General features: G+C 46.2%; 1 protein-coding gene across 2 annotated transcripts in view; it reads left to right on the forward strand.

The window, feature by feature from the left end:
- Window positions 1-21,960, forward strand: part of LOC138516158 (EF-hand calcium-binding domain-containing protein 14-like) — a 483,644-nt gene extending 461,684 nt beyond the window's left edge. For both annotated transcript variants that reach the window (XM_069631076.1, XM_069631075.1), the window contains one exon: window positions 21,406-21,960. In XM_069631076.1, coding sequence (XP_069487177.1) covers window positions 21,406-21,410 — 5 coding nt within the window. In that variant the 3' untranslated portion in view covers window positions 21,411-21,960. The remainder of the gene's footprint in view (window positions 1-21,405) is intronic.
- Window positions 21,961-22,320: the final 360 nt, after the last annotated feature.

Below are 22,320 nucleotides of genomic sequence, written 5' to 3' on the forward strand. Positions count from 1 at the left end.
ACTGTGATGCTGGAAATGCATCGGAGGGACAGGGCCTCCGTATCCTTGTCTTCTACTGCCTTTTTATCGTGCGTTTTGTCATATTTTCCATGCAGGGGTTCATGTGGGACTCCTGGCGGTGCAGCTCTCTCTCTTTTGGTTTGGTGAACAGACCCATGGGATACCCTTACGGCACCCATGGGTGGGGGTACAACCCTGTATGTTTTTGGGCACCTGAGGGTGGCCCGCAGAGCGGGGTACGGGCTGGTGGCAGCTCCATGCTGACTTTTACAGGTGCGCTGAGTATCCTCCATTTTGGGATCCCCAGGCCCTGCCATTGGAATCAGTTGATTCCTGATGGAAAACGAGATGGCCCCTGTGGCCTCTTGCTTTCTATTACCTGTTACCTTGTTTTCCCAAAGTCCTGGGAAGCCCTGACTCTGTCCCTTCCCCCTGACTGGCTGTTGGGTGGAAGTTCCATATATGGTGTTGTTGTGAAGCCCAGTCCAGACTGACTGGAGCCTTCCCAGTGACTGTATGTTGTGGGTACCTCCTGTGGGTGGGGCCTGGGTGAATGGAGTGTGTGACCAATATGCACTTCTTGTTGTGGCTGTCTGGTTTCTGGTATGAGAGAAAAAGACTGAGACAGCCCTGCCCAAAACTGGCCTGAATGCAGTGTGTAGTGTTGAATGGCTGGGTACTTGTCCCAATCCACATTCCTTGCTGTGAGTGTCTGAGAGGGAGGAGGATGGCCTGAATGCACTGTGTGCCTGATTGGCTGACTGACTGCATGAATGCCCTTCTGTATGATTGGCTGCTGAGAGTGACCCAGCAGAGTGGATGAGAGACAAGATAGTATATCTGGGGACCTCTCACCACTGGAAATTGTTCAGAAGCTGTGTCTACACTTGAAGAGTAACTGGAACTGCTGATCCTCGACGCCGAGCTGGAAGACGAAGACTTGCTGTTGCATTTGCTTTGACCTGATCTGAAAGCTGCCGAACTCGTCAAGGACTGATCCGAGAGAGGACCTGGTAAGGCGCCCTCTTCCCGTGCTCCGAGGGACCATGGAGCACCGCTAACCTTCGCCGAAGCTCCCTGGAAGTCAGACCCTCGAAAGGCTGCCGACCCGAGACGAGACCGCTGAGGAGAACGAAGCACAGCACCCAGACTTCGCCGCTGTTGAAGTCTATTGCCATCGACCAGGGTTCGCAGGTTTGTGTAACCGCTGGAGGCCCGTCGAAGTTGTGTTGCCCAGCCGTGGGGACCACTTGACGGCATGCCGCTGCCGACCGGAGCCGCCTGCTCCTTTTCCTAAGAACATTTGAATCCAAGGACTCCCTTGTCTGCAACGTCGACCGCTTTGTCCCGCCGGAGAAAGTCGAGGACGACCAACGCGCAGAGGAGAATCCACCGGTGGGTTTCCCGCCACCTGAAGGCCACAAAGGCTTCGACGACTCGACGCCCTTGTTGGGCCACAGTTCTTCTGAAACTCTTTGTGGTCCTGAACAATCCATCGCCGAGGTGCCCCGCACACCTCATCCTCGCAGGACGTCACTGACGAGCACCGCCTGGATCGACATCGAGGTCTCGGCACCCTTGAACTTCTCATCGCCGCCGTCGACGACAAGTTCACCATCTTCGACGCCTCTCGACGATCCGTGTCTCCTGCTTTAAAGGGAGTCACTCAAGAAGGATCCTTCGACGCGTCTTCGAAGAACTCTACTCCACCAGGTACATTGCGGGGGTAAAACCTTAATAGGACTAAATAAGGCTACTGAACAATATAGGGACTGGGCTTGTGCTATATATCTTTATTTTACAGGTTGCCCAGGTGGGGGGATCTCCACACAGAACTGTGTCGATCGGTAGGAGCCTGTATTCTGCCTATTGTTTCAACCATCTTACGTTCCTTCCTATCTCTATTGCTGGTTTCGTCGTTATTGATCTGTGTGAGATTTTAACCATACAGTTGATGCACTTTAATGAGATTTGATAACATTGGTGGTACCACTTTAGAATTGTATATATTTATCATTGTTGATTTCCGAGTACAAAGTGCGTTATTGTGATCGTGTACATACCTTTGAATATTAATTATATAAAGACTGTGTTTTCAGTAATACAGTGTGTGGACATTCCTTTGTGGGGGTTCGGGGACTACACTGTACTTAAGAACCAGCCTGCATCACCTCCTGAGAAGCTAGGCCTTGATTGCTCGACTACGTTACCAATAATGGAGCATCTTGTCTGGGGTCCTCTGTGCCACTCCTGTACCATATAGAAAGCGGAAGTACACACACCCCCCTCCAGTCTTTACATCCACTTTCACCCACTCCTCACGTCTGCAGGGTTAGGCATTCCCTATCATCCATTGCTCATGTGTGCTGTGTAGGCATTTCATTATCATCCACCCCTCATGCCTGCTGAGTTAGGCATTCCTTTATCATTCACTTCTCATGTCTTCTGTTTAGGGATTTCATTATCAACCAATCTGCTGGGTTAGAAATTCCCCTATCATCCACCCCTTCTGTCTGCTGAGTTAGGTCTTCTGCTATCATCCTCTCCTCATGTCTGCTGTTTTAGGCATTCCCTATCATCCACTCCTCATGTCTGCTATGTAGGCATTTCATTATCAGCCACTCCTTATATCTGCTGAGTTATGCCTTCCCAAATCACGCACTCTTCATGTCTGCTGGGTTAGGCATTCCCCTATCGTCCACTCCTCACATCTGCTGAGTTAGGCTTTGCCTATAATCCACTCTTCATGCTTGCTATTTTAGGCATTCCCCTATCATCCACTCCTCATGTCTGCTGAGTTAGACAATCCTCTATCACCCACTCATCATGTCTGCTGGGGAGGAATTTCAGTATGAGCCTCTCCTCATGGCTGCTGGGTTAGGAATCCCCCATCACCCACTCTTCATGTCTGCTGCATAGGTATTCCGTTGTGATCCACTCCATGTGTTATTGATATTGATATTGTATTTGTTTTGCGCTCGTACACATGTGTTTCAGAGCGTGACGAGGCATGAGAGGGGAACAAGGGTGTAAAAAAAAAAAAGGCTCTTACTAGGCCCAGTGACATTGAGAACATGCAAGTGCATGGGGGAGGGGGAGGGGAAAGTGCATGGGAGGGGGGAGACATGGAAAGTGCTGAGCAAAGGAAAACAGATAAATAATAAATAAATAAATATAAAAAAGCAAAAACAGTGGTAGTGCAACCAGCAAGTGGCAAGGCACTAGGTATAAGGCAACAGATATGGTGTGTCTGATAAGTGCAGATAAAAAAGGGGGGGGGTGTTAGTTACAGGGATCGCCAGGAGGCAGTTCAGGTGGGTGAGCAGGTACCTGAGCCCAGAAGTCAGAGGGTAAGCCAGGTGCACAATGCCGAGACAGAGCAGATCACCAGAGGAGAGGAGGAGCGAAGGCAGAAGCAAAGAGGAAGGTCTTGAGGTGCTTCCGGAACCGGAGATGGTTCTCCTCAAGTTTCAGAGTGGCACAGAGGCTGTTCCAGAGGGAGGCCCCAGATCTACCCACAGCTCGTTTCTTTGAAAAAAATGACTGACCCTGAGGCAGTTCGAGGTAGAGGAGTGAAGAGCTTGGGAGGGATGGTATTTGCGAAGGTACAGCTGAAGGTAATTTGGACCCAGGCCCCAGAAAGCCTTGTGGACAATGCAAAGGGTTTTGAATTTAATCATTCCAGCCACTGGGAGCTAATGGAGAGATTTCAGGGCTGGAGAGATATGATCCCAGGGCTTGAGGCCAAGGACAAGTCTTGCAGTCCTGTTCTGGATAAGTTGCAAAGGGTGAAGAGTAGAAGCAGGTAGATTTGGAAAGAGGCTGTTGCAATTATCCAACCTAGAGAGAACCAGGGATCAAGAGACAGTGAGCTTCTGGGGGAAGAAGAGGAAGGGCAGAATACCTCTGAGGAGGTGCAGTAGGAAGTTAGACTTTTTTTGAGACATCAGCGATGTGGGCAGAGAAGGAGAGCGTGTAGACAAAGATGACCCCGAGGTTCTTAACCACACAGGTGGGAGTAGGATGAGGGGCAAGGGAGGCCGGCAAGAGAGTGACATAAAGTAGGTTAAACATGTTCCGATGAGGAGGATCTCGGTCTTGCTGGCATTCAGGCAGACATCGTTGGCAGCAAACCAATCCTGAATGGTAAATAGGCAGTCAGAGATGAGAGTAGGAGATGAGGTGGCCGAGGGAAGCCTGAAAATGAGTTGAGTGCTATCAGCATAAAACTGAAAGTTGGAGCAGAAAAATTAGAAAAGGAGAGGAGGTAGAAAATGTATCTGCTGAGTTAGACATTCTCTTATCATCCACTCATCATATCGGCTGGGTTAGGCATTGCCTATCATCCATTCCTTGTGTCTGCTGAGTTAGACATTCTGCTATCACCCACTCCTCATGTTTGATGTGTTGGGTATTCCCCTATCATTCACTCCTCAGGTCTGCTGGGTTAGGCATTCCCTATCGTCCACTCCTTCTGCCTGTGAGTTAGGAAATCAGCTATCACCCACTCCTCATGTGTTCTGTGCTAGACATTCCTCTATCATCCACTCCTCATGTCTGCTAGATAAAAAATTCGCCATCATGCTCTCCTCATGCCTGATGGGTTAGCAATCCCCCCTCATGCACTCCTCATGCCTGACGGGTTAGGAATCCCCCCTCATGCACTCCTCATGCCTGATGGGTTAGGAATCCCCCATCATGCACTCCTCATGTCTGCTGGGTTTTACATTCGCCATCATGCACTCCTCATGTCTGCTGGGTTAGCAATCCCCCCTCATGCACTCCATATGCCTGATGGGTTAGCAATCCCCACTCATGCACTTCTCATGCCTGATGGGTTAGGAATCCCCCATCATGCACTCCTCGTGTCTGCTGGGTTAGGAATCCCCCATAATGCACTCCTCATGCCTGATGGATTAGGAATCCCCCATCATGCACTCCTTATGCCTGATGGGTTAGCAATCCCCCCTCATGCACTCCTCATGCCTGATGGGTTAGGAATCCCCCCTCATGCACTCCTCATGCCTGATGGGTTAGGAATCCCCCATCATGCACTCCTCATGTCTGCTGGGTTAGCAATCCCCCCTCATGCACTCCGTTTGCCTGATGGGTTAGCAATCCCCCTCATGCACTCCTCAAGTCTGCTCGGTTAGGATTCCCCCATCATGCACTCCTCATGCCTGCTGGGTTAGGAATCCCCCATCATGCACTCCGTATGCCTGATGGGTTAGCAATCCCCCTCATGCACTCCTCAAGTCTGCTCGGTTAGGGATCCCCCATCATGCACTCCTCATGCCTGCTGGGTTAGGAATCCCCCATCATGCACTCCTCATGTCTGCTGGGTTAGGAATACCCCATCATACACTCCTCATGCCTGCTGGATTAGGAATCCCCCATCATGCACTCCTCATGCCTGATGGGTTAGCAATCCCCACTCATGCACTTCTCATGCCTGTTGGATTAGGAATCCCCCATCATGCACTCCTCGTGTCTGCTGGGTTAGCAATCCCCCATAATGCACTCCTCATGCCTGCTGGATTAGGAATCCCCCATCATGCACTCCTTATGCCTGATGGGTTAGGAATCCCCCATCATGCACTCCTCATGCCTGTTGGATTAGGAATCCCCCATCATGCACTTCTCATGCCTGCTGGATTAGTGATCCCCCATCATGCACTCCTCATGCCTGATGGGTTAGGAATCCCCCATCATGCACTCCTCATGCCTGTTGGATTAGGAATCCCCCATCATGCACTCCTCATGCCTGCTGGGTTAGGGATCCCCCATCATGCACTCCTCATGCCTGCTGGATTTGGGATCCCCCATCATGCACTCCTCATGCCTGCTGGGTTAAGAATCACCTATCATGCACTCCTCATGCCTGCTGGATTAGTGATCCCCCATCATGCACGCCTCATGCCTGATGGGTTAGGAATCCCCCATCATGCACTCCTCATGCCTGTTGGATTAGGAATCCCCCATCATGCACTCCTCATGCCTGCTGGGTTAGGAATCCCCCATCATGCACTCCTCATGCCTGTTGGATTAGGAATCCCCCATCATGCACTCCTCATGCCTGCTGGATTAGGAATTCCCTATCATCCAGCCATCAAACTCCCTTGAATAACCATCTGTTGGAAAATCCTTGTTATAATGGTTAAGAGGAGCAGAACACGTAGTTATCTGTTATTTTATGATTGATGGTAAGGCCCATATGCCATTTTGGTGACTGTGCTGAAGTGTGGCCTTTGTGGCTTTTCTTTGTTTTCTGAATCCATACGAAATCAAAGTCCATCCATACCCTTTTTATCATCTACCCTCTGTCCTCCAATAGCAGAACCAGTATGGGAATGTTTGCATCTTACCTATATTATTGCCCCTATCCTGAAAAGTATGGGAACTCATTAATCCCTAAACACCAAAAGAAAAAAAGTGTACCTTCAGACACACCTGTTCTCGCTCCAATTTAGGAAGACCCTGAGCTCATGTATTTCTTTGCTTCTCCCCCCTCCTCTCTTTGGAATATGATCTTTCTGCCATAGTCTTATGCCACCTGCTGTCGCCACAAAGTGAGTAACAACCTTATTCTTAAACCACACCCAAGGGTCCCTAGTATACCCTTTACGACCCTATATTTCCCTGGTACAGATATCACGAATACGGATACCTGCATCTAATATACGCACCTTGCTAACTACTATGCTCAAAGACCCATCAACAACCAATTGAGTAAGTCTCAACAACCTTCATGTGTACTATCACATGGTCGGTCACTGGCAAGTTATAGTATCATCACCAGTTACGACACTAGACTGGCCCAATGCACTTCCACCAAGCGACCAGTTTATCATTGGAACCCAACTCTCACGTCCCCCCATTACACACCTAAATCATTATATATATAAAACCGGAATACAGAGCCACCTTCACTGCTCATTAGCACTCGAATTTTTCTGAATATTCATCACCTTATGTTAATTACTTCAAGAAATGACAGGACCCAATTGCATTCCCTCTTGAATTTGTTTGTTTGGTTTGCTTTTGTTCTATCCAGTTGGATAAATTAAGTCCATCTAATAACGAGATTGCTACCTTTGGTATTATTTATCTCCTTTTCTCCCTCTCTCCCTCACACTCTGTACTCTCCCGCTCTCCTTTCTGAACTCCTTCTGTGTATAAAACTAAAAGTATAACTATTATCTAAGTATGGCTAATTATGCTTTTATTTTTGACTCATGACTCTGCAAAATGCTTAGAAAACCCAATGAATTATCTGCCTTGATAAAGCATGGACAACCGAAACTGTTGGTCACCCAGTTAGCAGTTTTTTCTTTGCTTGCCAGCATTAGGAGTCAATTGCTATGCATGTCACTAGACATTATCCTTGAAGATGTGTTTCAGCATCCAGGGTGGCAGCATTGAAAGGATGGAGTTAATCTTGGGTGACATATTCATCTTGATGCAATTAACTTCACCCCACAAGGACAGCATCAAGAGGGACCTTAAATCTATGCACAATTTGATTTTGGGCAAGGTGCTCAAACATTTGATCTGAGTGAGGTCTCCTCATCCAGGCTAATCCAGATCCCTACATTTTTCATTTTAGTGGCACATCATGTCAAATTCAAATGGCCAAACATAATTTTCATGCAGGAGGCAGTGAGTGGTAGGATCTCTGATTTTCCCCAGTTGTATCAAGGAGGCCATACTCAAATCATGTTCCTCCACAACCATCAGAAGGTCATCCACATACAGCGAGATGACCTCTCAGTCTCTGTCACTCGGGGGCTGAATTTACACCCCACAGCACAATGTCATTCTTTTGTTTTTGTTTTGTAGAAGGGATACATTCATTCTCCAGATGAAAGATTTGATCAATGTATGGCGTAGTGAAAGGCAGACGCTAGCAGGATCAGTAATTGCAATGACAACTATCTCTGAGTCATAGCAGCTTGATGTCACATGCCCAGAGGTCAAGAAGCAGTCTATCCTTGAATAAACATCATGGTATGCCAAGTGGAAGCTGTTGTCAGGATCAGACAGGTGCTCCAGAAGCCACCTGTCAGACAAGTGGAATTCCTCAATTAGACTGTCTAGCGACTGCTTGCTCCTTGGGGATCTGGGTCTAGCTCCATTAGAGCGATCCAGCATAGGATGCTAAATCAAGTTGAAATCCGCACTTAAAATAAGAGAACTCACGTTGCAGTTCTGGATATGTTTTGCAAGTTCATGAAAGAATATTGGGTCATCGAATTTCGGGGCATATACTCATCACAGTAGTATCTCAGTGTCCTGGATCTTGACTTTCACAGAATTAATTCTTTCATGCGAGTCTATAGAGCTTGAGACAACTCTCAGAAGCAGATTTTTCTTGAACAAAATAGATACACCCCTCGCATGTGTGTCAAAGTTTGAATAGATGCTTACTGCCCTCTATATCAGTGAGGATTAGTTTCCTGAAGTAAAACAAATTCACATGACATGGACCTCAGACAGGAAAGTATTTTTGAGCACTTGACTGGGTTTTTAATGTGATTGACATTTCACAATATCAACTTAAGATGCCTAAGAGATGTGGTTTTGGCAGAAATCATCAAAAAAGGATGCCTGGAGATAGAAAACGAAGAAACACCCATGGCGTAATAAAGGCAAGGGGTAACAGGACATTCCTGTTAGAGTTGCACCTGCATAAACCACTGAAATACAAAACAACAGCAATCAATACGAGATGACAATGAGAAATATACTAATTACATGAGCCCTGCCCACCACCCAACAGTTGCACATATAGCTGACAATGGAAACCGACTGCCATAAAGGATAGAGGTGCCCACGAGTATGTCAAGAGCACAATACAAGCAAGCAGTAAGTCACACACAGTAAGTTACATTGCATAGATGTTCTGACATCGTGGATAATACAGGACTCAGTCCTGAAGCACACATCTCCACTCATGCGCACAGAAACCAAATATGGATATGCACCAGACAGCGGGCGAAGAGCAAAAAGGCTGTAGTGATCACATAGCAATAAGCCAAGCCTCCCCTTGGAACCAGCTAATCCATATCCCACATCTTGTCCATTCTCCAGCTACAGTGAGCAAAGATCCACGGACATGACACACACTGCACTCAAAGCCCACACGGAATCCATCTTCATGTCACCAATTTAGGGGGGGGATAGGTGGGGGCACATTTTGAGCCCTAAGTGCATGAGATTAGAGGAGCAAAACCTCAGCAACCAAATACGGATATGGACCAGACTGCAGGTCTAATGCATGATGGCGTTGTGGTAAGGGGCAGACAACCAGAAGTGATCACACAGCTATAAGGCAAGCCACTGATTGGGCACTGAAACACTGCAACCTATATCCCCCATTTTATTTCCCCAGCTACAATGGGGAAATAGTCAACTAAAAACACAGCAATAGGAAGAAGGGGTGCATGGGATTCCAGAGTCATGACACGCAGTGCACCCACAGCCCACACATAATCCATTGCATCACTGTCTCCACATCTCATTCCAATCGGCTGAGACTCCAATTCCTTCAACAATGACATCCTCACAATAGACCCATCTGCCATCTCATCCATCGCACTCCTCTTGACCAAACTGGCCTGCCCTCCCGCTTTCCTCGATTTCTCCCCGGTGCCTCAAAAGGTCAGCATGGATGCCCTCAGAACCGCTCCGACACTACTATCATGCCCGATCACTGCTCTCATCTTTCCGCTCAATAGCCCAGGGCTATTTTATGGGCTGTCGCTAGGGGTGGGTGGGTGGAGCTATAGCCCTGGGTCTTTTGGTTGTAGCCCGGATAGAAGCTCAGGGCCTGCAACCAAAAGGCTAGCTAGCCCTGAGTCCTGACAGTCATGACATTAGCTTGTAATAATGCTTGTAGGGTAACAACAGATGCAGCAATTCAGGGTTAACGTGAAACCCAGAGGTCAGATCAAGGTCAAGCACAACCTACACCCTCACTCTAGCCTCCCTTACTCCTACCCCCGAAGCATACCTGCGGACCTCACATGTTAGCAATAATGAACTCTCCACTGCCTGCACCGGACACATTACCAGACACATTAGAATTAATCCAAGCGTACAATAGAGCATGGTGGGCACAGCTTGCAGAAACTAAATCACATTGATCGCTCCAGAGGCTCATCCAACACAGCATATGACGTCTGCAAGTCCGAGGTAGTCATGGGTTACCTGACCAAGAGATCCCTTACTGATTGGCTGTCACATGGACATTAGAATACACGGAGAGGGCGTGCCCAGAAATGGCAGCACCTGAAGTGGGTCAAAGAAAGTCAGGGACAAGCCAAGACCAACTGCAGATAAATGTGAACCGGGGGCACATCATCAAGACAGCTAAGAGTGCGCTAATGCAAACACGACGGGGAGTGGTGGGTGCTTTCAATATGTCTGTTTCCCAATGAAGGCCCACGTACGTACAGTTCATGTATACGAAAATCCACCCTACAGCATGATGACAAGCATTCCATGATACAGCATGTTACGGGGAGCAACGGGGTCGGGGGCGGGCAACAATCACCGGCCAGCGACCATTAAAAGGCCTCAGCATGTGCAACATTTCAATAATAGCATAAACCACATTTAGATTAAATGAACAGGCAGTCTGTATGGGCTAGACAGTCGAGGTGAGTGAGAGAAATAAGTCATTAATAAATAACTCCAGTCACTCCATATTCACGGACGGCAACCCTTGAGCAAAGTACACGCCTTCTGGGGGTCCTGGCTAGTCATCATGCAGGAACAGTTTCAGGGTGGCTGGCTTCAGAAGGGAGACTCTAAAACAACGCTCTTTCGCGGAGCTGTTTCGCCTCCCCAAAAGCCGTTCTCTTAGTGGCTACATCCTTAGGAAATTCAGGGAAGTTTTGGACAGGATTTCCCTGCCAGGTCAAGGGACGCAGGCATCTAGCTTGTTGAAAGACAGTTTCCTTGACTGAAGATTTAACAAACGTGACAATGTTGTTATGTTATGTGAATACATTTATAAAGAACAGCCCACACCGACAAAGGGCATCATGGTGCTTGAAAATCAGGATCAAAAGAGGAACAGAGGGAGAAAGCTAAAACAAGAAGGTTTTAAAAACGCGATGAAAAGCCAAATGGAAAGGGAAGGGTGTCCAGAGCTGTGCATTAGCAGTGGTAAAACAAGCTGCCGCCAATACGCGATCACTGAAACAGCAGACAGAGATGCGTAAAACAGCCGAAGGGACGAAGCTGCTGACAGAGGTAAGGAAGAACCTTACAAAGAATCCTAAGTTTAAAATGAACAGCCTGACAAACAGAGCTCACTTGTGCCTTCATGGACATTTCAGCTTCACACCGAGATCTTTTACCAGAGCAATGTATTGTCTTGGTCTTCCAGTATACATCTTGCCAGCTCTGAAGGTTGATTTAATGTCATGTTTACGCAGGGTACAACCTTATAAGCAATCAGAGATTGTACAAAGAGTCAGACTATTCAGATCCTGGGCGGTAGATTCAGGCACCCAGATAGGCAGAGCTTGTTGTTTCTGCACTGTATCTCTAAGTTGGCAAGTGTTCATTATACTAGGTTAATCTCATCCCGCAGCTCATTGTGAGCTCTGTAGATCCAGAGACTTCTCCCACCAGAGTTACAGACTGGATTCCATCCTCAGCCACCCGCTTCTCCAAAGTAGAGACTTTACCAGGAAGGTCAGACAGGGTTGTCTTCAGTTCCCCTAAATCTCTTGCAACCTGCCTCAGGAGAGCATAGATGCCTGCAGAGCCTGGGACTTCTTAACATTTTTCCAAAGCATCAGGGATTTGTTTGTGCTTTTTGGAGGAAGGGTTGTCAGGTGTCTCAATCCTTTTCTTACTGGACTTTGCAATATGTACTAAATGCAAAGTCAGCTGAGCCAGCCAAGGTGGTGAGCAGGAGCTACTCACTTAAGCTGCTGCTGCCTCGGTGGACATTCCAGAATATTCCCCATTAGTTTAGTCTGGAGTTTAAAAACTAATTTTACTATTAGGTGAGTGGAAGCGTGAAGAACGGGTATATTACTCAAGGGACAATATTCCTTTTATGGAATCTATCCTTCCAACACGTGAAATCAGGACATGGTTTCTTTGGAATAGATTCTTCTTAATTTCCCCCATAAGGGCTAGTCATTGTATTGTATTGGGTCAAAAGACCTTTTTTTTTTAAAAAAAAACAACAAAAAAAGATCGATTTCGAAAGACCGCTCTGTGACCGCACAGAGCGGTCTTTCTAAATCAAACGGTCATGTCCCTGCTGCACATGAGTGCGCGCAGGGGCTGACAGGCTGACCAGGACCCAAAAGCACCATCGCGAGAGAAACGGTGAGTGTGTGCGTGTGTGTGTGTGTGTTTGTGCATGTTTATGTTTTTTTGAGTGAGGGAAATTCTTGGATAGGTAGGTGCGGCGGCAAGGACTGCGGAAAGGGCTTGGGGTGGAACCCCCCGTTTTCTAGCACATCCTGACCAAGAGGGTGGGGATCAGGGTGGGAGGCAAAGCTATGTCATGTTTTTGCTCTTTGAGGGCTACCAAAAATCAGGTGAAAAAAATGGTCTTTTTGTTAGGCGACCTTCAAAAAGCAAAAATATGACATAGAACCCATTTTCTATCGAAAGTACTTTGCGCAGAGTCTGTAATCAAGGGTCCTACATATTAAATGCTTTGTTGATGGGACCTTGCAGCACATTTCAAGTGGGCTTTTTCTTTTAGTGCGTGCATTTGCAATGGCGTCAGCATTAAGTGACGTAACTCGGATCTTATGAAATTGATTTCCAAACCTCCTACCAACGCACATTGTTTGAGTTCCGGGAGCAGGGGAGTCAATGGCGGCAACTCACAAATCTGTGTGCGGCTGGACAACTAAAAGAACACTTGCCGTTGTTGAAGTTTGTGCCAGATTCACATCACAGTGAAGCATGCCATTTTGGACCAGTTGCTGGGAAAATGCAAATGAATGGGCAACATGGTAGTAACACCCACCTTGTAAATGTGAAATGTGTTTGACTTGAGGAGTGGCAATGGCTGGTCAAAGCAAATGAGGGACATTCCTACACACACAGGTGGAGTACCAGGATTATTAAAGAAATGCCAAGTTACTTGCTTCTGTAGAAAACTACAGTAGGTCAGTTTTTCCACGTTATTTTTCTTCCATGGACTTGTGCATGGTGAGTTGCTATAACTTTGAGAATCAGATCTATTTGCGCATGCAAAGTGCAGTAGGTTTAAATTCCGCCTCTGGCATGTGGGATTTTCTTATGACTCACCGTGAGGGTGGTTGAAGAAGCAAACTGCGCCACCTGCATGTTGCATGTGCAAATGGATTTTTTTGTGAACTTGTGTCAATGAATTAATTATTCTACCCTTTGGGGTTACCTTTTATAAGTGAATAGACTTGGTTAGTGCTGTATTTGTGCCCCGACCAGAGGCGTTACTAGGAGGGTCTGGGGGTGGGGGGCTGTAAACCTGGTCTTTTGGTTTTAGCCCCGGATAGAAGCTCAGGGGCTACAACCAAAAGGCTAGCTAGCCCCAAGTCCCGACATTAGCGCAGCCCCAGATCTTTTCCAGACCTAGCAACACCACTGACCCCGACCCAGTTATATTCTTTTCATTGCCTCTATTTTTTCTATGGAGAGTAAACATAGAAGAAGTCAGGGGTAACTTGTTGACTGATTCATTCACAGCATTGATGTGACGCACTCATACAAATGTAACTGTCTTGAGGAGCCGGAGATCAAGTAACAGAACTGTAGTTATATTAAGGCCGCAACCAAGACCGTACCTGAAAAGATGTTTCTTAAGGTTATGCCGAAAGTTGCTCAGATAGTAGTGTTGTTTAAGCACAGCGCAGAGAATATGACCCAGTAAAAGACTTAGGGCCTCATTACACGGTAGACGGAGAACCATGGCGCTATTAGCGCCATGGTCATGCCGGTAAAATACCGGCACCGCCTTGGTGGAAAGGGGAATTACCGCCCCATTCCAAGGTTGGTGGGGCGGTAATTCCCCCTTCCCCTATTGCCCTTTCCCATTCCCATTTTTGCCCCATAGGGCATAATGGGAATGGGGAAGGCGCTAATTACGGTACCGTAATTAGCTCCCTGGGTCCCTTTGCAGGTTGGTTTTTAACGCCTGCAAAAAGCAGGCATTAAATACCACAACCCGCAAAGGGACCTCGTAGTAAGGCGGTAAGGATTTACCGGTACCGGTAAAATACCGGTACCGGTAAACCCTTACCGCCTACCGTGTAATGAGGCCCTTAAATAGTTAAACCCTCTACGTCCGAGGCTGATATCCATAACTCACAGGATGGACAGGTTTGCTGTGGAGGATCGTAGTATTGTCACTGGTTGCTATTTTTTGCTTTTGACATCTGGGTAAGCATGGGTTCAGACCAGCAAGTCAATTAAAGTCAATTAAAGTGCAACCGTCCAATATTGAAGTCAAAACTGGCCCTGGTGGGGGGCTAATGTAGTGAGCATCTCAGGTAGGAAATATGATCCCTCTTGCAGAATCTAGAAATAAGATGGACTGCAGAATTTTAGGATACCTGAAAATGCAGAAAAATACTGGATAGGGCTCAAGCCACAAGGTCATTAGAGGAGTCTAAATGCGAGTTGGTGAGAGCTCCCACTACAATTGCTCAATCTTCTTCCAAAATGCAATTTAAAGATCCCCCTCAGTTTGTGAAGCAAAAAAAAAAAAGAACGCACTGTAGCCTGAACATGGACATAATGGACATGAATCCCACTAACAGTCGAGGGGTTTTTACCTTTGACCTAAGGCTAAAGAAGGAAATAAATATCTGCGTAGAGAGTCATGGCAAGAATCAGTTGGCTTTATCGCTTTACGTCAGATGAGAATGTTATCTTATCCAAGAGGGGGAGAGCTGCAACCAAGCAATCTACCTAGGGGGCTCAAAAGGGATAGACGGAGCAGTTGAAGAGTCAAATGGCTTAGTAGTCACCACAATGACCCTCTTTATTTAACTCACTTTGTTATTAAAAAAGAAGCTAGTTTCTGACACAAATTGCCCGAAGGTGAGCAGGTTTATGAAGCATGCTGTACAGAAAGCATTGCTGTAGTGAGCTGAAAATAAAGCCTACGGGGCGGTTAATGCCCAATGTGATAAACCTATGGCAGTAGGATGGCCTTGGCCTTCCAAACGGCCTTACGATGTATTAAGCACTGTCCTATACTCGAAGCAATAGGTTTTGTTATCCTGCATTTGCCCTTTTTGCTCATCTTGACGACAACTGCTTTTAAGGTTGGCAAGCTCCAGAGAAGCCAGAGAGCTTTATAAGATTGAATGTTGGACTAATAGGTGGTAAAAATGTTTATCCAGGGCTCTGTTACCCACTTGGCAGCGGAAATGTAGCCGACGCTCACAGTCTGTGTGATGACACAGACTTGCCAATTCTTGCCAACATGATACGAGAGAAGTGGAACAGGAATTGGAATATGGATCCGTCTGCGTCTTGTATCCAGGAATTAAAACACGATGAAACACTACAGCACAAAAGACATGCACAGCTTTTCAAACCACCCCACATCTCCATTCTCCAATGTTGTCATTATCCCCTATGTTCAGCAATTCTTTTTGTAACTTTCACAATGACCTACCAGGGTTTCATCTTTTATTTCTCGCTGACCTCAACTACATTTGAACCAAATTAACTTCCATGATTGCCAATGGTTGGCTCTTTCGAATGTGCCTCAGATGTAAAGTAATTTAGTGAAATTAGCCAGAAAGTTCATGCACCTGCAGGCGAGATATTAGTGAAATGTAGACTTCTCTGGTTCAAATCAGGGTGTTGTTGGCTTTCCCATTTGTGGGGGACAGTGCCCTCCCTTGCCTGCTGAAGACTTTCCATAGCTCTACAAGGAACTGCTACAATGAAGGTTCAATGACACTCTTCTCCATAATGAACCTGCTCTTGATTCATACTACACCCTCCCCAGGGGGCCTGGCAGACACAGGGGTACTGTGCATAGCAGAGGCAGTGCTTTCACCTTGTTTATGATCCTGTGTTCCCTCTTCTTTCATCTGAGAGTTCTTGAGGGGTCCAGCAAAGTACCTCCATAAAGCTTGACATCTAGATATGGCTCTCCGTTATGAACCTCAAGGGCTTTGCACCATAGCTGACCGTCTGTGCCAAAGTCCCTTGGGTTCACCATTAACAGATAGCTCTCATTTGAGAAGCAAACAGAAAGGATGACAAAAACATCTCTGTACTAACTTTCCCTCCTGTGGAAAAACACGCGCTTCATTCCAAAATTCAACTTCAGATCTGCTGTCTAAGCCTTTGCTTTGTGCTCTCCCAACTGGAAGGCCCCAATGCCCTTCTAGAAGGCCTTAAGGAGACTACCCTGCCCCCCCTAAATTATATCTTACAAGCCACAGAACGACCCATCAAACGACTCTGCAAATTCGACCACATTCCCTCGGGGGTGGAAGGATAGCTTACGGGCAACGTGTTTGTCTTGGAAGCAAGACAACGCAGCGCAACACAGGTTTCAATCCCACTCTCACGCTTAGAAATTACTTGTTGGTGTTAACTGCGTCATAAAAGAACAATTATAATGATGGCACATCAAACTGCACAGACTCCCACTGCAAGCATGTATCATCTTAAAACCTTGCTGATAATCTACACGGCTTTTTCCCCTGAAGTTCCCAAATAGCTCGGTGAGAACCAGGCTGCTCTGGAGGTCTACAACCTACCAGAAGTAAGGGCATGTGTGGACTTGAACTCCGCTGGTGGAGGAAAGAAAAAACCAGAAGACAGGCCTTCTCTGTCTATGCCCCCAGACTCTGGAATGTAACCTCCATCCTGTCAACACCAGGCTCAGTCTCTTGTTTCTACATTTCAGGAAGGGGCTCAAAACCCTCCTCTTCAAGGAATGACACCACCTTAACAGCTAGGTCCACATCCCACCACTCCCCACCTAACTTGTGACTGGGTGATCTTCTGCCCCTGTTTCCTCCCCTGGTTGCTTGTAGATCCCTTGCTATCAATAAATGCCTTAAAATAATAATAATAAAAATAAGAATAAGAATAATAACAGCTTAATGCTAGACTGCCCTCAGTCACTGCATGCAAAGCGTAGGTGACCATATGGTCACAGAGCATGTGTGCCTCATCATCAATTGCATACATCTTTTCTTACTTTCTAGATTGCTTCAGAATAAAATAGAAACACTCCACGGTCAGTTTACGCGGCAAGCAATTTCATGTAATTACTTTGCTTAAGTGGCTTCTTTGATGCTGGAAATGCATTGGAGGGATATGGCCTCAATGTCCTTGTCCTGTAGTCCTTTTATCATGTGGGTTCTGGGTTATTTTCTGCACAGGTGTCCATGTGGGTCTTCTGGCAGTGCAGCTCTTCCTCTTTTTGGTCGTGGTGAACAGACCCTTGGGATACCCTTATGGCACCCATGGGTGGGGGGGTACAACCCTGTACTCATAGTGTATGTTTTTGGGAACCTGTGTGTGGCCCAAAGAGCAGGGTATTGGCTGGTGGCAGCTCATTGCTGAATTTGACAGGTGCTCTGAGTATCATCCATTTTGGGATATCCAGGATCTGCCATTGGAATCAGTTGATTCCTGATAGGAGACAAGATGGCCCCTGCAGCCTCTTGCTTTCTATTGCCCGTTACCTTGTTTTTCCCAAAGTCCTGGGAAGCCCTGACTTTGTCCCTTCCCCCTGACTGTTGGGTGGAAGTTCCATACATGATATTGTGGAGACGTCCAGGCCAGACTGGCTGGAGCCTTCCCAATGACTGTATGTTGTGGGTACGCCCTTGTGGTGGGACCTGGGTGAATGGAGTGTGTGACGAATACACATTTCATGTTATGGGTGTCTAGTATCTGGTGTGTGACATGATGACTGAAACAGCCCTGCACGAAACTGGTTTAAATGCAGTGTGGAGTGCTGAATGGCTGGGTGCTTGTTCGAATCCACATTCCGTGTTGTGAGTGTCTGGAGGGAAGTGAATGGCCTGAATGCACTAATTGGCTGCCTGCCTGCATGAATGCCCTTCTGAGTGATTGGTTGCCTGAGTATGACCCAGCAGAATGAATGAGAGACCAAACAGTATATCTGGGGACCTTTCACTGATGGACATCATTCAGAAGCTGAAGTCGAAACTTGATGCTTACTCTCGAAGCCGAGCCAGAAGAAGAAGGTGAACCGCTGTTTCCCTTTGACGCAATCTGAAAGCTGCTGTGCCTTCAAGAAACTGATCCAAGAGAAGACCTGGCTAGGAGACCTCTTCCCGAGCTATGAGGGATCATCGTGCACCAGCTAACCTTCACCAAGACTCCCTGGAAGTCAGTCCTCAAAAGGCTGCCGACTGGAGATATCGACGCTGAGGAATCCTGAAGCGAAGCGCCCAGAGATTGAAGTCCATCACCGTCGATGACGAACATCATCAACCGGAAGCCACAACGCTCCATTGCCTAAGAACACTTTGAATCAAGGACTCCCTTGCTCATCACTGTCGACCACTTTGTCCCACCAGGAGAAAGTCAAGGTCACCGACGAACTGAGGAGAATCTGCCGGTGGGCTTCCCACCACCCGAAGACCTCAGAGACACCAACAAAACTCCAAAAGCTGGCCATGGTCACGTCCCATTCGCCGACACCAGACACGGACGACCTGACGCCCTTGCTGGGCCAAAGTTCTTCATTGACTCTTTGCAGCAACTAGCTTTCATTGTCGAGGTGCACCGCACGCCTCATCTTCACAGGGCGTCCACGATCGATTGTCGACAAGCACCGCCAGGACCAAAGCTGCTGCCTCGTTGCCTTTGTTGACCCTTTTCTTCATAGGATCTTGACTATCCGTGGCTCCTGCCTTAAAGGCAGTTCACTCAAGAAGGATCCGTCGAAGACCCGATGTCGAACTCTGCTAAACCAGGTACATTGGGGTAGAAGGAGATAAGACTCGAATAGACAATATATGGACTGGACTTGTTTAATATCTCGTTTACAGGTTGCCAGGTGGGGGGATCCTCACACATAACTGTGACTGACGGTAGGGGCCCAGTATTCTGCCAATTGTCTAACCAACTTGTGTTCCTCCTAAAGTCTACTGTTGATACCTTGTGCTATTTTTTTTGTATGCCATTTGAGACTGTCAGCAGTTGGTGCATTTTAATGGAATCAAGAGTAATTGTGGTACCACATTGAGACTGTATATATTTACCATTTTAGAATTGTCGGAGCACAAAGTGTGTCATTGTGATTGTGTACATAATGTGAACCTTATTTATATAAAGAACTGTGTTATCACTAACATAGTGTGTGGACATTCCTTTGTGGGTGCCTGGGGACTATATTGTACTTATGAACCAGCCTGCAACACCTCCTGAGAACTAAGCCTTGATTGCTCGTCCATTGCTACCAACAATAGAGAATCTTGGCTGGGGTGTTCTGTGCTTTTACTCTGCCATTTACAGGGCAGGAGTACAGATAACCCCCCTCCAGTCTTTATAGCTTCACTTTCTTGAAAACCTGCTTATCGTCACTCGGAATGTAAAAACATAGGCGCAATCTCTTGAGAACCAGGGTGCAAAAATCTGGAGAACAGGCACCACAAAGACACAATCAATCAGCTGTGTGCATGTGAAGGAGCAAAGCAAAAAGCCACTCGTCAGATTTCCATCACCCTATTCCCTGCAATTTCCTGATATGTTTATCTATCTCGCGTGCAACCATTTTGAATGTTGTTTAAACATCCAGAATTCAGATAATGAAGTAATAACTGTGTTCAATGAGATGTGTGCACAAGATTAAAAAAAGTGAATGTACATCATAACTGTTATGATTCGCCATAACAAAGATCCTAAATATGTGGTTTCATTTTTAAGTGGTTAATGTTTTTAAGAAGGGAAAGGAAAGCCTCGCATGTATGAAGTTTTTCCATCTAAGTACGCATTCTGATAAATAGTGAAACATTAGGGATTACCCTTCAATAGGGAACTGAGCAGTTTTATGTCAATTTCAATTTTTTAAAGAAAAACGAATTTTAGAGATTAATAACTTAAATTCAAAACATGGAACTATTGCAAAGAATGGTGATGTTTTGGGTTTTTTAAATGTGAATCAAGGGCCCTGAAAAACCTGTCTATATTTATGTAAAATGTGTGCATGCATAGCTTTGAACAGGAACTGAAGGGTAATTTGTATCAACATTACTGGGTGTAAAACCCCTTCCACAAGTGTTGCACATGGCCTAACGCACAGTATGAGGAATGTAGGGTGAACGGTGTTATCCTTTAGCTTGTACTTTCTTAATAGCCATATTTTCTTTTTTTACAAGGTCAGAGGTTGTGCAAGTGACTAACAGAAATAGTATTTAACATTAAAATGTCAAACCCTTTAATTGTTCCAAATCCTAGCCACCTTTTTTAAGCACTATTTTAGGTTGATAGTTCATTGTCAGGCACACACAAAAAATCTAATTGGGGCGGTGATGGCAAATGGTGTTAGGCTGCAGAAAGCCTTCAGAAGACAACTGAGTAGGGAAATGCAATGACAGGTCAAAATGTTTTGCTGTACATTACTGCACATTTGTCCCTAAGTTGGCCCGAAGCGTGATCATAACGTACACCTCAAAGACGGTTATAATTTGACCTTCTTATTGTCTGAAAACCTGTGCCAGGTGCCTTTTATTCATACAAAGGTCCACTGACACCCGTAAGTGTTGATGTGACCCGTAGTCATTTGTTCTGTAGGAACTTCATTGTTGTCAGACAGGATGTGGTGTTTACATGTTACACAATGCGTGTATACAACTTTTTCTCTTTCTCAAACAACGTGTTCGACTTGAAAGTGCATCTTACTCCACACATGTCCCAATTATTCACTCTCACACCTCACATCCAACAGTTTGCACATGGAATACTGAAGTGTAACCTATGTGTGTTCACACACTTCTAAACATGTTTAAAACCTTGTTACTATATGTCAAGTTAGACTTGTGTGTGCATGTGCCTCGTCCCCATTCAGACTTCCCTCTTGACAAACCCAGAAACCTGTAAACTACTCCCTCCCTAGGAACACCTGTCTTTGCTGGTCTTTGGACAAAGCTGATAAAAAGTCAAACACCTCTTTGTCAATTACTTGGAAGTGCTTTTCTGAATTTGATTTATGCCAGGAAAAAGTAGCAACTGATGAATACATTGCTAATCAGCGAGTCACTACTTTTTCCAGGAGTAAGTCAAAACTCATGCCAAACGCTTTCTAGTTGTCTCCTTGGAGCGTCACAAACTGAATAGTCCCCTAGTTCATAGCAACGCTTTGGAAAGTATGACATTCTGAATCATTGTTCCCTCTCAAGAGGACTTATTCATGCCCGTTCTTCATTACAGATTAGCTCCTGGAAGAAGGCAACGCGCTGAGAGATGAGACACCTGCTGCGAACGAAAGAACATTGTCCTGTTGTCACAGCGACATCACGTCATCATTCTTTTAATGGATACATTTGAACCATAATGGATGAGTGGATAAAGGGATTTTTATCACGCTTGGTGGTGGAATTGGCCCTAACTGCAGCAAGTGGGCTGCGACACACGCGTGCTTCAACAACCCAATCTGCGTGTCTGCGGAAGTAGGATCCCTGATTAATTAACAGTGGAAGATAGTGAACAGATCGGTAAGGGAGACTTTTACTACAGTCTTCCCTTCCAAATCCCCACATAAATGAATGTAAATGATTAAACTAAATGTCAAAATCTCCACTGCAATAAGCAGAGTTCCACACTCGCCCTTAATTAGTTTGTAAATAATGCAAGAGGAGTGCACAGGTGCTGAAACAGTATAGCAAGCATTTGAATGGGAGCTCATTTAGGTAATAGGTTTTTCGGTCTCACATCCTGGAACCCGAGATGGGGCTTTCATTTGAATAAATAATGCCTCTGTGTAAATTCCCTGTGTCTCTTCTTGAAGGCTGACGTTGAGCTACGGCCGGTCCAAACTGATTCTTCAGGTGGTAATTTACATGCATAGGTGTCTTTTGCTTGCATTTGTTGCTACTTTACATATCGCACAATCAGGCTGTAATTAACTCCCAAAGAGAAGGTAATGGTGGAAGTGAAACGGTTTTTGCTTATTTCAAGACCCACGGAATGGAATGCTGATGCGTGTTTCGGTCATTATATATATGTAATGTAATGTAAGCGATCTTGTATAATGGCTCTCTGTCGCTACTGGTGGCCTTGCCGTGCTTTGCTCTGTGAGAAAAACTGAGGGTGGGATTTCTGAGTGGGACGGTGGGAAAGGCAGAT

The sequence above is a fragment of the Ambystoma mexicanum genome, chromosome 6q (genome assembly GCF_040938575.1).
Source record: "Ambystoma mexicanum isolate Mex_15411 chromosome 6q, UKY_AmexF1_1, whole genome shotgun sequence".
Lineage (NCBI taxonomy): Eukaryota > Metazoa > Chordata > Amphibia > Caudata > Ambystomatidae > Ambystoma > Ambystoma mexicanum.